At 42.6% G+C, this 15,946-nt stretch overlaps 1 protein-coding gene across 5 annotated transcripts in view; it reads left to right on the top strand.

Annotated features, from left to right (window-relative positions):
* Positions 1-44: 44 nt before the first annotated feature.
* Positions 45-15,946, top strand: part of FBXL4 (F-box and leucine rich repeat protein 4) — a 102,588-nt gene continuing 86,686 nt past the window's right edge. For all 5 annotated transcript variants that reach the window (XR_010599556.1, XR_006176201.2, XM_042857628.2 and 2 more), the window contains exons 1-3: positions 45-469; positions 2,640-2,747; positions 13,506-14,558. Coding sequence is in view for 3 of the 5 variants with exons in the window: in XM_042857628.2 (XP_042713562.1) it covers positions 14,047-14,558 (512 nt within the window). In the remaining 2 variants the exon portion in view is untranslated. The remainder of the gene's footprint in view (positions 470-2,639; positions 2,748-13,505; positions 14,559-15,946) is intronic.

The following is a 15,946-nucleotide window of genomic DNA, read 5'->3' as shown; positions in this document are numbered from 1 at the left end:
CAGAGCCACGGGACCGCGGCTGCCCCTCCTTGAGTAGAGCTCCCGCCTGTCCTGGGGTGGGCCGGTGTTGTTCCTCGTCGGCTTCCGTCGCGCCCCTCTTTCCATCCGCAGCGGCAGCAGAATTCTCCATGAGAGCGGGCGACGGGTCGTACCCACTCTGCTAGAGAGCCCCGCCCACACCACCTAAACAACAGCTGAGTGCCCCCCCCCCCGCGCTCTGGCCACGCCCTTTGGATCCCCCCTTCCCACCACGCAGAACGTACTGGTATCATGTCATGGCCCCGCCCACCACGCTCTCCCCTCCCCACCCTGCTAGAGCGGGCTCACTCGTGTCCCGCGGCGCCTTCTGCCCGGTGGGAGCCCCGCCTTCGCCCTCGCCCTCGCCCTGCGGCTGCCTCGCCCCAGCTGCCCGGGACGCTCGTGTGGCTGGTGTCAGCGCGCGGCGCAGGCCGCTCCGCCCTGCGGACGGGTACGGTGACTTCTCTTCTCAGGCAGGGGCGGAGGGCTCGGGCGCGGCCTGCTCGGCTGCCGGTCCCGGCCGTTGTGTGTCTGTTCGGGGCCCTGCCCTCCCTGTGCCCGGGCCTCGTAGTCAGTGCCACGCTCGGCCTCTGCCAGCCGGGACCCCGCGCCGCCTGGCTTAGCCCTGCCCCGCCCCGCCCGGCCCACTGACACCACCAGGACTCCGTCCTGAGGTTGCCTGCGATGGGCCCGGCCTGGCCCTTCGCTTTGCCAGCGATGACTCCCGTATCTTCAGCCTGGCTGTGCCCCTTGCTCCGGAACAGGCCCTGCCACGCTGACTCCTGCCCGAGGTCCATCAGTGATGGGTCCACCCTCCACCCGCACACCATGCGCTGGCTATCTCAGCTGTCAAACCCGCCTACTCCCAGTGCCAAACTCCTACCCGCCCCCCTACCCATGCTCCTTTCAGCTGCTCGACCCACCTATCTCTCTTCCCCGCCCCTTCCAGCTGCTCGACCCACCTATCTCTCTTCCCCGCCACTTCCTTCCAGCTGCTGAACTAGGGTTGCCAACTTTGGTTGGATGAATTCCTGGAGATTTCATTACATGACATAATCTTTCATTAAAAATTAATCTTTAGTTCCTGGAGATTTGGCAACCCTGCCTGTCCCTCCCAGTTCCAAACTCCAAACTCTTACCCTGCCTCCTGGGTCCTTCCAGTTGCCAAATCCGCCTGCCCCTTCCAGTGCCAAACTCCTACCCTGGCCCCAGGATCCTTCCAGCTTCCAAACCCACCTCCCCCACCCCAAGTGTTGAACACCTTCTCCTCCCACTCCTTCAAGCCACCAAAACCATCTGCCCTTCCCAGTACTAAACATCTACTCCCCCAGGCTCTTTCCAGCTGCTAAACCCAGCTACCCCTCCCACTCCCCTACTGCTGAACATCTACCCCACCCTGGCTCTTTCCAGTCACCAAACATTTCCAGTCACTGCACATCCCAGTGCTGAACACCTACCTACCTACCCACCCAAGTTCTTTTCATCTGCAAAATCCATCTGTATCTACCATTGCTGAACCCGGACCTACCCAAGCTCTGTCCGCCTGCCGTATTTATCCACACACACCAGTGACAGTGCTCATCTCAGTAACGCCATCTTTTTCTTAGGGAAAGCTAATCCTTGCATTACCAGCACAGTACATAGTCAAACCTAATGTGCTTTCTTCTCCTGATGTGATGCATCATTTTAGCAGGCATGTGTATGTTTCATGCTGTTAATGAAAGTAGATCACCATTCCATAACAGACTCCATGGAGAACTAACATATGGCAAAATGCACATTGTGTTACTAGTGTTCCAGTGAATGCTAGAAATTCATATATCTTCACACAACAGCTGTGGGCAGTAGCAAAATGGTTAACCTGATTGCTCTGAGTTTTGTTTTTGTTTTTTATATAACACTGATGCCCAGAGGCCCCAGCTGGACCCACACTGTTCAGGGGTACAAACAGGCAGTGAAAGACAGTCTCTGCTCCAAAGAGCTTGTAAGCTAAGCTGGGACAAGGGGGTATGGAACACAACAGAGGGAGGGGAGGTTAGGCGGAAGATGAATTTGACAGTAAAAGTGATACAAGATTGTACATATTCTTAGCAATGTGTAGAATTTGGAAGCTTCACATTTTTTAATGGCTGTAAAAAGACTGTAGATCAGTGGGCTTCCAGATTTTTATGTCAGGCCCCCCTTACCTGTAATGGAATCTATCTGTGTCCCTGCCCCCTGCTCAGGGGCTGTGGCCAGGAATTGGGCTGTGGTCGAGGCCGGACCTGCAGCTGGGGCTGCGTCCAGAGTCAGGCCTGGGAGTGGAGCTGTGTTGGGGCCGAGACCGGAACTGGGGGTGGGGCTGGGTGGCACTCTCTCCCCGTCCCCCGTGGGGGCTAGCCTGGGCCCTGCTATGCCCTTCCAAGCTTTCCTCCGTGCCTCCCTAGGGGGCATGCCCCACAGTTTGGGGACCACTGCTGTATATTTTGAAGTATTTGCTTTTTGCTAATGTAATTAATATAAAAAAGGATTTATCCAGTGTAGGTGGTTAGTTGACTATATATAGGTTTTTAAAAATAGCCAAGTCACTTTTATATAGTTGTGTACTTCACTTTATGTGAATTATTATTTCTTATTTAAAGGTCTGTTGGTCTACATGTTGCTGAATGGACAGTTCCCAAGAGCAGGGAGTCTGCCCCTGAGAGCTAACAATCCATGAACCGTGCAAATACAATGCTACTGAGCCACAGGTAAAAAATATCCAAAACATTAATTCACAAACTAACTATTAAAGAAAAGCAATGCAATAACTGGAAGAAAAGGTGAGGACATAATTGTGCTAGGGTTACGAGTTAAAAGAAGTATTGAACCAGATGTGGTGAGATGTGTGTGTGTGAGATCGAGATTTTGGTTTGCAGTGACTGGGAGGATATTCAAAAATGAAGGGTGGTGGTGTATAGGTAGCCTTTTAGGTCTTGTTGAGGATAGCCTAAAAAGCTTTTATCCTAGTGTTGACAGGGCAAGTTGTATTTTAACACATTAGGTGGTTGAGGTAAACATTAGGAAACAGGCTTGGGTTCACCTTGACCAGATTATACATGTTAAAATACAACTTGTCCTATCTATACTTGAGTGTTAAAACATATTTAATGTCAACTCTCGCCTTAATGGGAGGAGAGAGTCAACCAATACAGAGTTTTGAAAAGAGGGATGTGATAGAAGTTATACATTCTGAACAGTTTGACACTACAAGTAGTAACCCACACACTTCTGAATAGTTCTTGTTACGTTACATTTAGGATTTTAAATAGTTAAGATTGTCATAATATTGAATGTTAAAATAGTTTTTAGGATGTGTGAAACAGCTGTCTTTTTATGCCGGAACACAGTATATGAAATTACACAAATGATGTCTGACTTTGAAGTATTTAGTATGAATCTGTTATACACAGTTTTTTATTTCAATATGTTACATTTAGATGTTCCTGGAATCTGTAATTAACATTAGGTGATGCTAATCTGTGGTAGGAATTTAGTATGGAAGGATTTAGTGTCCCCTCTGTGCATCCATGTGTAATGATAATTAACAGATTTCCCCTTTGCCATCTTTTATCTAAGGTGTACATATTAAGTTCCATTAATCTTTCTTCATAGGTCATGCCCTCCATTCCTTTTGTCATCTATATATTCCTTGTAATTTATCAGTGTTGGTAGGGGTTTTTTATAGCGAGCAGAACAAAACCCTGCATAGTACTCCCAAGTGTGGTATTAGCAAGACTGGCGTAAAGAGGAGTTATTACTTCTCTGGCCTTAAAAAAAATGTTTCCTCCCTCCAACCCCCCATATGTACATACTAGTATATATAGTATTCACTTTTCTTGCGATAGCATCATCCCTCAAGCTCATATCTAGGAAATACACTGTAGGGAGCAATCCTGCCCTGGCATGGGGATGAACTAGATGACCTCATATCTTTTCAGACTCTAATTTCTGTGATTTGTTGTATGCTGTCACTCCAGATCCTTCACTTTACTGCTCTCAAAGCAACAATATTCAATTTTTTTCTTTTGCGTGGTGGTCTGATGGGTCAGTGACTCATGTTGCACTCATATGACCTATTTTCCCCTTGTACATCAAAAATGACTTGAAGGACTGGTAAACTGACTTTGAAAGATTAAGTGAATTAAATAGATAAATTGATCACTGATATGGGAGGTCGGTCAGAGGCCAGAAAATGACTGTGTATATGTAAATTCCAAAGAAGGGGCTAAAATTGTCCAAAGGAATGTAACTAAATATAATCTTACCTGGTGTGAAGACTGGATGAAAATTATCGTGCAGCAGTGACTTATTTTCTCTTGAATGCTGTGTGTATAAAGTTTCTGGAGTACATCTATTCTGTCCCTTATTCTGACTAAGGGAAACAATAAATTCCAGTATCAGAGGGGTAGCCGTGTTAGTCTGAATCTGTAAAAAGCAACAGAGGGTCCTGTGGCACCTTTAAGACTAACAGAAGTATTGGGAGCATAAGCTTTCATGGGTAAGAACCTCACTTGCATTTGAAGAAGTGAGGTTCTTACCCATGAAAGCTTATGCTCCCAATACTTCTGTTAGTCTTAAAGGTGCCACAGGACCCTCTGTTGCTTTTTAATAAATTCCAGATTGAAATGGCATTCCCTGTAGAGAATTCTGACCTTTTATAACAACATGTAATTGTTCAAATTACTTAATATTAACACAAACATTTAGAAAATAAAGGATTTTGCATAGAAATTGTATTTCACATACTGTTTGACTAGTAAAGATTAGGAGAACCAATAAAATCAATAGATTGTAACATGTTGTTACCTCCGTCAACCTGAGTGGTTAACCAACAATTTGGGGTCTTGCGGGTTGTTCCAGTTAGGAGGAGAAATGGGTGATGAAGTCAAGTATTTCTTCTACTTACAAAGAATGTGCAAAGTTCTTGTTTCCCTGAGTACAGTAGGAATCGAAACTTCGTATTGTGTTTTGCTTACAGTTCTAAGCTTCTTTCAGCCAGCACTGAGCTGAGAAAGCTTTCTCTCTTGTTTTTTTCTAAGGGCCATGCTCCCAGTCCTTTTGCAGTGTTCTTGGCTTTCTGCTCCTTCTCTGAGTTCTTCTCTGGTGTTTGTCTATCTGTCACAGACATACAAATCCTCACAAAACAATAACCAACAAAACCCCTCAATGCAAACACAACTTGCCCGTGCCTTTGTTTTGGGTGGTGACATGTACCTGTGTTTTTGGTGGAGGCTGCTATTGTTTGTTATCTTGTTCCATAAAGATGCTTAATGGTTGCTTACAACTGTCTTTAACTGAAGGGCAGTGATTATGCCTAACCCATAACAATATTTTGCAATAATACAGCATCTCTCATTTGGGGATTTCAAAATACTTTACAAAGGGAATTGACTCTCAAGCATCTACAGTAGAATCTCAGTTACAAACACCTCAGGAATGGAAGTTGTTTGTAACTCTGAACAAAACATTATGGTTGTTCTTTCAAAAGTTTACAACTGAACATTGACTTAATACAGCTTTGAAACGTTACTATGCAGAAGAAAAATGCTGCTTTTAACCGTCTTAATTTAAATGAAACAAGTACAGAAACAGTTTCCTTATCTTGTAAAATCTTTTTTTAAACTTTCCCTTTATTTTTTTTTAGTAGTTTACATTTAACACATTACTGTACTGTATTTTCCTTTTTTTGTCTCTGCTGCTGCCTGATTGCGTACTTCTGGTTCCAAATGAGGTGTGTGGTTGGCTGATCAGTTCGTAACTCTGAAGTTCTACTGTATTCTGATCCAGGAATCTTGATGTCAGTTTCTTGCTCTAACCACTAACTAATGCTTTATCTCCACAGAAGCATAGAGCCTCCCCATTAACAGAATCTTTCTCTTAAGGTTCTATTCCAAAATTTTAAAATGCATATTTTGCTAATGTTTTCAGGGTTGCCCTAGGCAATCTACGAGAAGGACTTTATAGGGCACATGCTCTACATTGCTGTTGTATCTGATATTACTAAATTCTGTATTTTTGCTGTATCCTTTACAGTGTTTCCAGTGTCTTTCTAATCTGGTGTTATAGGAGAGGGCTACAAAATTGGTTCCAAGTAGGCAATGACAAGTTAGGACAAAGGCAGTAGGACAAAGTAAAAGCTGACACATAGGCAGGGATGGATTTACGCAGAATCTTAAAAGTGGGAATGAAACTTACTGTCGAGAGCAAGAGGAAGCCAATTGTAGGAACTAAAGAGAAGTGTGTTGTTTCAAAGCAGTGGAAGGGGAAGATTTATTTTAGCAGCAGTATTTTATACAGGCTGGGCTCGGGCAAGAGGAGATGCTGGCAGGCCAAAGATGAGGAGACTGTTAGTACTTGAAATGACAGATGACATGTGTGAGCAAGGATTTGGAATGGAGAAAAAGTTTAAGGAAAACACAGACAGGATTTGGTGACCACCTGAATGCAGGGTGGGGAAAGGAGTTAGAAGTCTAATATGAAATTGAGGTTTCAAATCTGGATGATGTGAAGGATGGTGAAAGAATTTTGGAGAAAGGATACCCAAAGGGTACCCATAGAGATGGTTTAAGAGAAACATATGGAATTCACTGACCTAAGGGGTATCAGGCAGGACAGTTGCCCAGGGCTCCATGCTACAGGGGTCCCCGCAAAGCTAAGTTGCTCAGGCTTCGGCTTCAGTCGCAGGTGGCAGGGCTGGGAGCCCTGGGCTTCAGCCCAATGTAGCAGGGCTTCAGTTTTCTGGCCTGGGCCCCAGCAAGTCTAACACTGACCCTGTTTGGCGGCCGCCCTGAAACCTGCTCGTGGCCCTCAGGGGGCCCTGTCCCCCCAGTTGAGAACCACTGTTGCACATGACACATTTTCTCTGGGGAGTTGTCTTTTCCATTAGTGATCACTTTTGTTAAATCATCCTATTTCATGGGGTTGATAGCACCCTTGAATAATTGCCTGACAGCCCTGTTTTTGGTTGTTTTTTGATGGTCCAAATGAATAAATCTGTCAGCAGCCACTCAGACTGCTTCAGTAGGAAGATGTGATGATGTACATGCATGACAAACTGAAAACTTATGCAGATTAAACTGACATTTTATAAATAAAGATAAGTAGTCAGAAAAGTTTATTTTAAGAAGTTAACTTTTACTCAACAGATCTGTTCTCATTGTATATTCTGAATCACACAGTTTCTTCTGTTGATAATACTTACTGCTTTTTACTCCTGTTAGCTTTCCAGAGCTAATACAGTAATGGGTGAATGGCTAGATTGTTTCTAGCTTACACATTAACAGAATTGTTAATTAAGTTCCACTTGCAGAATCTTTATTGGGGATTAGCCAGAAAGAACACGGGTTAACATTCAGATCATGGACTCAATTTGCAAAGTTGGCAGTTTAAAAAAAAAAGTGTCTTTGTACTTAAACTGAAGTGGGCATAATTGAGGGAGGAAAGGTACCCTAATGTACCATTTTACAAATAATTTTTCATAGCATACCACATTTTAAGGGGTTATTGCCTGATAATCAACCAATTGGGCTCTAGTGCTTGTGGCCCCCAGTTAATCAGTCAGGCTTCTGTGCACCTGGCCCCCATCATTCTGATTACTTTTGCCTCCAGCCTCCATCAGTCATACACAGGCTCTCCATTATAATACAGATAATGTCTACAGTTGACCCTATATCCAACATTTGCCCCAGATCCCTTACGGTTTGTCTCTTTACTAAGTCTGATGTATCTCTTTTAAAAGATACCAGTCAACAACAAAAAGTAGGACTGAGAAGGAAAATTTTCGACTAGAGCCCAGATTCAAAGGCTTTTATTCAAAAATTTAAAGTTTATTAAGAGAAACAAAGCAAAAACGACATTGAAAATTCAGAGGACATAAAAGCTAAACCTGTGTGAAATTTGGCCACCAAGTTCTAGAGAAAAATCAGGAATTTATTTTAAGCGCATTTTAGAATAAACCCCTACCTATTGTGCTTCCAAAAATATTCTCTTCGGGTCCTTATATTGTACTACTTATATCTCCTTTAAAAATGTAAATTATTCAACTGATTTTTGATAGGGGAATGAAAGCTGTGCCACGTTTCTGGAGACATTATAGCCAAACATCTACCAGAATACACATACTGTCAATGTTACAAATATAGTCACAACTATGGTTTTGCAATCAGTTTGTAACCTCTTATATAAAAGATTAACTCAATCTTTTTCTTTTTGGTACCGTATATACTCGTTCATAAGGTGAATTTTTTTGGTAGAAAAGTGAATTATTAAAGAGTGGGGATCGGCTTATCAACGGGTCTACACCAAAATTTGACGATTTTAAGCTCTATTGAATTGAATATCTAATACACTGTAGTTTTGTTCACTTGGAGCGTTCGCATGCATGGAGCCCCTCAGCTCCCAGTGGCTGTGGTTTGCCGTTCTCAGCCAATGGGAGCTGCGGGAAGTGGTGGCCAGCATGTCCCTCAGCCCACGTCGCTTCCCACAGCTCCCATTGGCTGGGAGCACAAACCGTGGCCACTGGGAGCTGAGGGGCTCCATGCCTGTGGATGCTCCAGGTAAACAAAACATCCCGACTTGCCAGCAGTTTATCCTGACGGACCGGGAGCCAAAGTTTGCCAAATTCTGAAATATAGGGTCAGCTTATGAAAGCATCATACAGTTTTTGCCATTTTTACCTATCCATCCTGGGGGGTCGGCTTATAAACGAATGGGTTAATGAACGAGTATATACGGTATGTCACTCTGCAGTCTTTCTGTGGCTGAACCGTTTGCAGGCTATACCCACCATGCTACCTAATTTGGTTTATATCAGTTAATTCTGGGAAAATCTCGACAGTTATTCCATACCTCCGAGTGACCAGATAGCGCACACATTGATGAGCATGGATCCACCAGCGTCTGGTAAATTCACTCTTGGGTGTCCTACTGCACAGAGAGCAGTACGGAAAGAGGAGCAGTCAAATTTTTTTGTGGATGTTTTTCTAAGAGATATGCTCTAGGGTTATTTTGGGGAAGTTTTGTGGCCCATTATAGAGAAGATCTAGATCAGTGGTTTTTAAACTGCGGGTCGCGGTAAGGCACTGGGTTGTGGCAGCTCTGGTCAGCACCGCCGACCGGGCCATTAAAAGTCCTGTCAGCAGTGCTGCCTGGCTAAGGCAGGCTAGTCCCTACCTGTTCCAACACTGTGCTGTGCCCCAGAAGCAGCCAGCAGCAGTTCCGGATCCTGGGAGGGCCGCGGGGCTCTGCGTGCTGCCTCCTCCCGAGCACCAGCTCCACACGTCCATTGGCTGGTTCCCGGCCAATGAGAGTTGGGGGGGCCATGCTTGTGCGTCTCCGCCTAGGAGCCCGACCTGCTGCTGGCCACTTCCGGGGTGCAGCACGGTCTGCGGTACCAGGTCAGGCAGGAAGCCTGCCTCTGCACCCCGACTGTGCCGCTGACTGGGAGGTGCTGGAGGTAAGCCTGTGCCCCAACCCCCTGCTCCAGCCCTGAGCCCCCCCAAACCCAGAGCCCCTTTCTGCTCCCCAAACCCCTCATCCCTGGCCCCATCCCAGAGCCCTGATCCCCCTCCCGCACCCCACCCCCTTGCCCCAGCCCAGAGCCCCCTCCCAGACCCTGAACCCCTCATTCCTGTCCCCGCAGCCCTCACCCCTGCACCCCAACCCTCTGCCCCAGCCCTGGGCTCCTCCCACATCCCAAACCCCTCATCCCCAGCTCCACTGGGTCGCAGGCATCAACAGTTTTCTTCAACTGGGTCGCCATTAGTTACTGATCTAGGTTATCGTAATGGTCCTTTCTGGTCTTGGAATCTATGAAATCAGTTACACAGCCATGATTACAAAACTGTTTTGAAAAAGAAATAAAACTTTATATATATATATATATATGCATATGAGTGACCCATTGATCAGCCTCAAATGCAAGTCCACATACATATATTATAATTTGATAGTGTAATGTAATTTAGTAGGAAAATTGTGTATACAACATTATCATGAAGTAGTAATTATAAATACTTAACAAAACATTCTGTTTGATAAATGGGAGTTATTACCAATAAGTACATTTAAAAATTCTTTAAAAAAAAATCTAGGTACAGAAATTGAGATAACAAATGCATATAAAAACCCAACAGTCCATTGAAAAGTTGATGTGATGAAATACTAATTTTTATATAAGTGATAAGGATGTTTGTTTACTATTGGCATTGTAAAAACTTAGTTAACTGTTAATTTGCTTGGGGTTTTGTAAATTACATAAATAGTAAAGTACTTTGGTGCTTAGCAACCAAAATTTGTTGGGTGAAGCAAAGATTTTTTTTGTAATTCTGGTATGCTCATTTATTTTTGTACTTGTCTAAAAAAGAAAATATATAAAAATATTTAATTGAATCCAAACTGAAGACATTATCTTTCATCGGAGGTTTACTGACTGGCGCACAAGAGAAACTGCACTCTAAGGCCTTGGCTGCACTTGCGAGTTACAGCGCAATAAAGCTGCCCAGAGTGCTGTACCTCACTCCCCGTCCACACTGGCAAGGCATGTACAGCGCTGTATCTCCCTGGCCACAGCGCTGCAGGTACTCCACCTCCCCGAGAGGAATAAGAGAAGCAGTGCAGTGGCTACAACTCCCGGGTGTCAGTGTGAACGAGGCGTTAACTTGCTGCGCTGTGATAATCCCCTTATCAAGTGGCCACTCTTCTCATTGTTGTGATTAGCTCCAGGAATGCGGAAGTGCCGTTTCAAAGCTCCCTACCAGAGAGAAAAAGCAAACATTTTGCTGTTTGCTTTGAGTGAGTGAATGAGAAGCAGGGGGGTCGGAACTTGCAAGGCAGGGTGCTGACACTCTCAGCACCCCAAAAAGCACACTCTCTCCCCCCACACTCCCTGTCACACTCCACCAATCCTCCTCCCCTTTTGAAAAGCATGTTGCAGCCACATGAATGCTGGGATAGCTGCCCATAATGCACTGCTCCCAATGCAGCTGCAAACGCAGCAAATGTGGCCATGCTAGTGCGCTGGCAGCTGTCAGTGTGAACAGACTACAGCGCTTTCCCTACTCAGCTGTATGAAGGCGGGTTTAACTCACAGCGCTGTACAGCTGCATGTATAGCCATACCCTAAGAGGCAAAGACAGTTGGAGATACTGACTTTTGTCCAAGGTCTTGGGCATGGGGGATGTGGTGTGACTGCAGCTACCCTCTCCAAACAATGCCATATGACTGACTGAGGGGGGTTGTAAACGCACAGAAAACCAACTGATGTAGAAGGCATGTGGACAGTTTGTAATGTGAATGTTGCTGCATTGTGCTAGAGCATGAGAACCAGAAAATTAAACTAGCTATAAGACGTGTTAGATCAGGAGACAGCAGAAAAGAATCCAAAAGAAAAGTGTATTTTTATGTAGTCCTAGTCTTCAATTAAACTTTTAAGCCATCCCAATTGAAAAAGAGAGAACAGCAACGTGTTGCTTCCTTTCCATGTCTCTTCCAAAACCTTTTTGTTTGGCTTTGGCTTTGGCTTCCCTGCAGAGCTCAGAGCTGAGCCAAGACAACCTCTTATGTGTTCCCCGCTGTGGTAGGTGCCAAATTTAGTTCAAGTTGCGATACCCCAAGCTGGTATAAAATCTGATTTTAAGGACAGAAACTAGACAAAAAAATTGTAGGAGGAAGAAGAAAGAAAAAGAGTGAACACAATGAGCAGTCCTTGTCGCACCTTAGAGACTAACAAATTTATTTGGGCATAAGCTTTCGTGGGCTAGAACCCACTTCATCAGATGAATTAAGTGAAAAATACAGGAGCAGGTATAAATACATGAAAGGATGGGGGTTGCTTTACAAAATGTGAGGTCAGTCTAACGAGATAAATCAATTAACAGCAGGATACTATGGGAGGAAAAATAACTTTTGAAGTGGTAAGAGAGTGGCCCATTACAGACAGTTGACAAGAAGGTGTGAATAACAGTAGGGAGAAATTAGTATTGGGGCAATTAAGTTTAGGTTTTGTAATGACCCAACCACTCCCAGTCTTTATTCAGGCCTATTCTGATGGTATCCAGTTTGCAAATTAATTAAAGTTCTGCAGCTTCACGTTGGAGTGAAGAGTGAACAATTCATCAACACATGTTTTCTCACTGCCAAATATAGGAGCAGAGGCTGCAGTCTGCCTTTTATCTTACAAAACCTGCACTGTCAATTGCTAATCGTATTCCAACAAAAAGGGGGCTCAGTGGATGCTACCCATATATGTATGGGTGTTGTTTTTTTGGGTTGTTTTGGTGGTTTGTTTTTGAGGTGGGAGAGAAGTGAGTTACTCCAGAAAAACAAAGATTTTATGACTAAATAAAGTACAGCATTGTCCCAACTGCGACCTATTTCAAATGGTAAATGTGCAGTTGGCCTGCTAGAACAGCAGAGGCATTTGGTTAATGATTTTTTAATGTTTGTCCTGAAGTAGAAATGCAGCCACTGTCTGCCCCAATGATTAATAAAGTACACGCCCAGTAAATGTCTGCTGCAGAAACACTTCATCTATTTTAGGAGATTCTTAGTCGTCCTTGCTCTGGACTCCAACACTGCTCTTCTCTCTTTGCCATTGAGCAACAGTTAAACAAGATTTCAGTGGAGCAACAAAGTTAGTTGTATTTTTTATCAGGGTGGGGACATTAATTTTGGTATATCTTGCTTCTTGATAAGCTGTAAGGAAATATTTTGTTTGTTACTAATAGAAGACTGTGGTTATATTGGTAAATCTAACAGTTTTTGCCTTATAGTTGTTTTGTGCCTGCTAACTACGCAGTGGGGTTTGTAAGATAATCTTTACTTGTAGGAAATCTAATATGGACATGCCCATTTCCTTAAAGTGACAGATTAAAAATTAAATGTTTTCAAACAGATTTCTTTACCTGTGTTGCTAGTATACCTTAGATTAGTAAACTGAAGAATTTTTAAAACCTAACTCTTCTACCAATTATACTAATTGTTTACTTTTTGCATGCCACTCAGTCTGGACAGTGAAAACATACTCCACTTTTCTAGTTATTGTCAGATTTTAGTCACCTGAACTTTATGGTTCTTGTGTACTAGTTCAGTGTTTTATTGTTTGGATTACAGGGGAATATTTTTTGTTAAATAAACAAAACAATTTCCCACTGCAATAATTTTTTTAAAAAAATCATTGAAGCATTTCTCTTCATCTCATGCTCTCTTGTTAAAGCTTACTTTTTTAGGATATATGTTATTTATCAGAAAGTAATCCAGAATAAGCGTACAGCTTACATAAAGTACGCTCTAGTATAACTGCTGAAATGTGGTTTTGTTTGACAGATTAGACTATTGCTGTAGGTATTATACTTGTTTTTTGTCAGTTCTAGTTAGCAGAAATAGTTTTCATGGCTGCAACATCCAGGTTTAGCAAATTTTGACTCTAATACAGTAAATATATGAACCAAAATGTCTTCTTTTTTCAGATATACAACAGCGTGCATATAGACTTCTGCTTCTGACACCGTCACAGAACCCTGAATACCTACCTTGTGTCATGGCTGTATAGAAGACCTCCATCTGACATTATTAATGGACTCCAATGAACATCCTTTTGGAGTCCACTGACTTTTATATCAGGGATGCATGCTGTCATGGACAACATGAAAGGGTAGTGCTGAAGGTTATACATTGACAACAAAATTTTTGTTACTACTGCAGGCTGGTGATCTAACACGGAAAATAGTTAATTTAGTTTTGGCTCAATTTAACTTCCAGATAACTGCCTTTTTTAATTCAGTGGCCCTAAGGAAACTACTTGATTTTAGGTTTTTAATGACAGCGTTGTCTTAAGATGACAAATTAGAATGAGTAAAAGCAAATTGGTTTCCTTCTGGAAAAATTTTCTCTGTTGAGCATGTTTAACCATTCTGTTTTATTCAGCTATTTTTTTTAAACATCCCCCAAAGAGTTAATGCACCTTATATAGGACACCTGACCTTTTGCAGCTTCATAATTCATATCTAGATGTCACCGGTGTTTCCCATGTTAACAGTTCTCAGCATGTTTTACTATATCTGCCTTCGGCGCCGAGCCAGGACAGCTACAAGGGGAGAAATGATGAACAGCCGGAGAGCTATTGAATCAAACAGCCGAGCCTTACCTATCAATGTTGAAGTAGTCCAGTATGCCAAAGAAGTGTTGGATTTCAGTTCTCATTACGGTAGTGAAAACAGCATGTCCTACACAATGTGGAATTTGGCAGGTATTCCAAATGTGTACCCCAGTTCTGGGGACTTCACTCAGACTGCTGTGTTTCGAACTTATGGAACTTGGTGGGATCAGTGTCCTAGTGCCCAGTTGCCATTCAAGAGGACTCCACCTAACTTCTATAGCCAGGACTACGTAGAGCTTGCTTTTGAGGAGCCAGTTTATCCCACAGCAGTGCATGTTCTGGAAACATATCACCCTGGGGCTGTAATTAGGATTTTGGCTTGTTCTGCAAATCCCTATTCCCAAAATACACCAGCTGAAGTAAGGTAAACTTTTACTGAGTATCTCTCTCTAACTTACTAAATAGTACAACCACAAAAGAACTTTTAAGTTGGGTTTCAGTCTTTATTCTCAATGTTGGAGTACTTTATATCAGACCCACAAATACTTTGTTTACTTCAGTATATGTTTAAAGCAGTTTTATTTAGGGTTCATGTGTTTTGTTTTCCAACATTGTTTAATATCAATATTGTAGTTATAGATTATTTATTGAGACCATTTTAGGGTCAAAGCTCATTCAGGTTTCATTTGTATAATAATAGTTCTTCTAACAGGTCAAACCTACAAATAATCTATATGGAACTTTTGAAAAAAAATAGTTACTATGCATTTACAGTAACTTGTTAATTAAATGACGCTTCTCTGGGATTTTTACTTTCCCCCAAATAATGAGGGCAAATTGTTTATACAGTGTTCCATTTTGCGGTGAAGATTTTTGGATTTACTGTGTTGTAAGGCAAAATGCGCCTATTGCTCAAAATTTATTTTTAATTTTTGAATGTAATTCTTATTTGCCAAAACAACCTAAACTAAATTTGAGTACAAACAAAATAAAAGTTTGCGTGTGAGGTGAACCTTTGTATGCTATGTTTTATCTTAGAGTGACTATTTAGGCTAAAATAATATGTTCCTGAAAATAGCTTATAATGGAAATGCAGGAATAAGTATGTCCAACTACAGAGTATTAGCACTAGCCAGTTCCGCCAACATTTTCATATCTCATGATATTAAAAACTTTCATAGATGTGTACGTACTTCCTTATATTTAAGATCTTGAGCTAATTACCGGTAAATAAGTAGAAACTGCATGATTCTAAGTGAGGGCAGCATTTGGTCCTTAATTTGTATTTTATAGCCCTTATTCAGTTTTTTAATCATGCTCAGTATCTTGTGTAATCATGTTGTATTCAGGGACATCTGTGTAGACAAAGTAATACCTGTCAGCTATGGACATTAAATAAGGCCTAGTGGCTGCTTTCAAGGTATTGAGTTTAGATTCTGTGGAGTTACAATCTTCTTAAGCATTTCTGGTAACTCTTTTGCATTAATGTTGTTACAGATGTTTATTCTTTACCATTCAGTGTGGCTCACTAGATGGGGCATTGGACTGGGACTTGGGAAACTTGGGTTCCGTTCCTGGCCATTTGACTGGTCTCTGTGGTGATCTTGATTAAATCACGTAGTTGCTGTGCCTTCTGTTTCCCCATCTACAAAGTGGGGATGATACATAGCTCCTTTATGGATGAAAAGTGCTATCTAAAAGCTGAGTGGTGAGGGTGGTAATATTATATAGCAAGAATGAAAAGGAAGAAATGCTGTCCTAAGTGTTTCACATGCAAGCTCAAAAAAGAACATGTCAGCCGTATGAAGATGC

The sequence above is a fragment of the Chrysemys picta genome, chromosome 3 (genome assembly GCF_011386835.1).
Source record: "Chrysemys picta bellii isolate R12L10 chromosome 3, ASM1138683v2, whole genome shotgun sequence".
In the NCBI taxonomy this organism is placed as follows: domain Eukaryota; kingdom Metazoa; phylum Chordata; order Testudines; family Emydidae; genus Chrysemys; species Chrysemys picta.
Note: the sequence above shows the minus strand (reverse complement) of the source record. Positions and strands in the feature narration are given on the sequence as shown.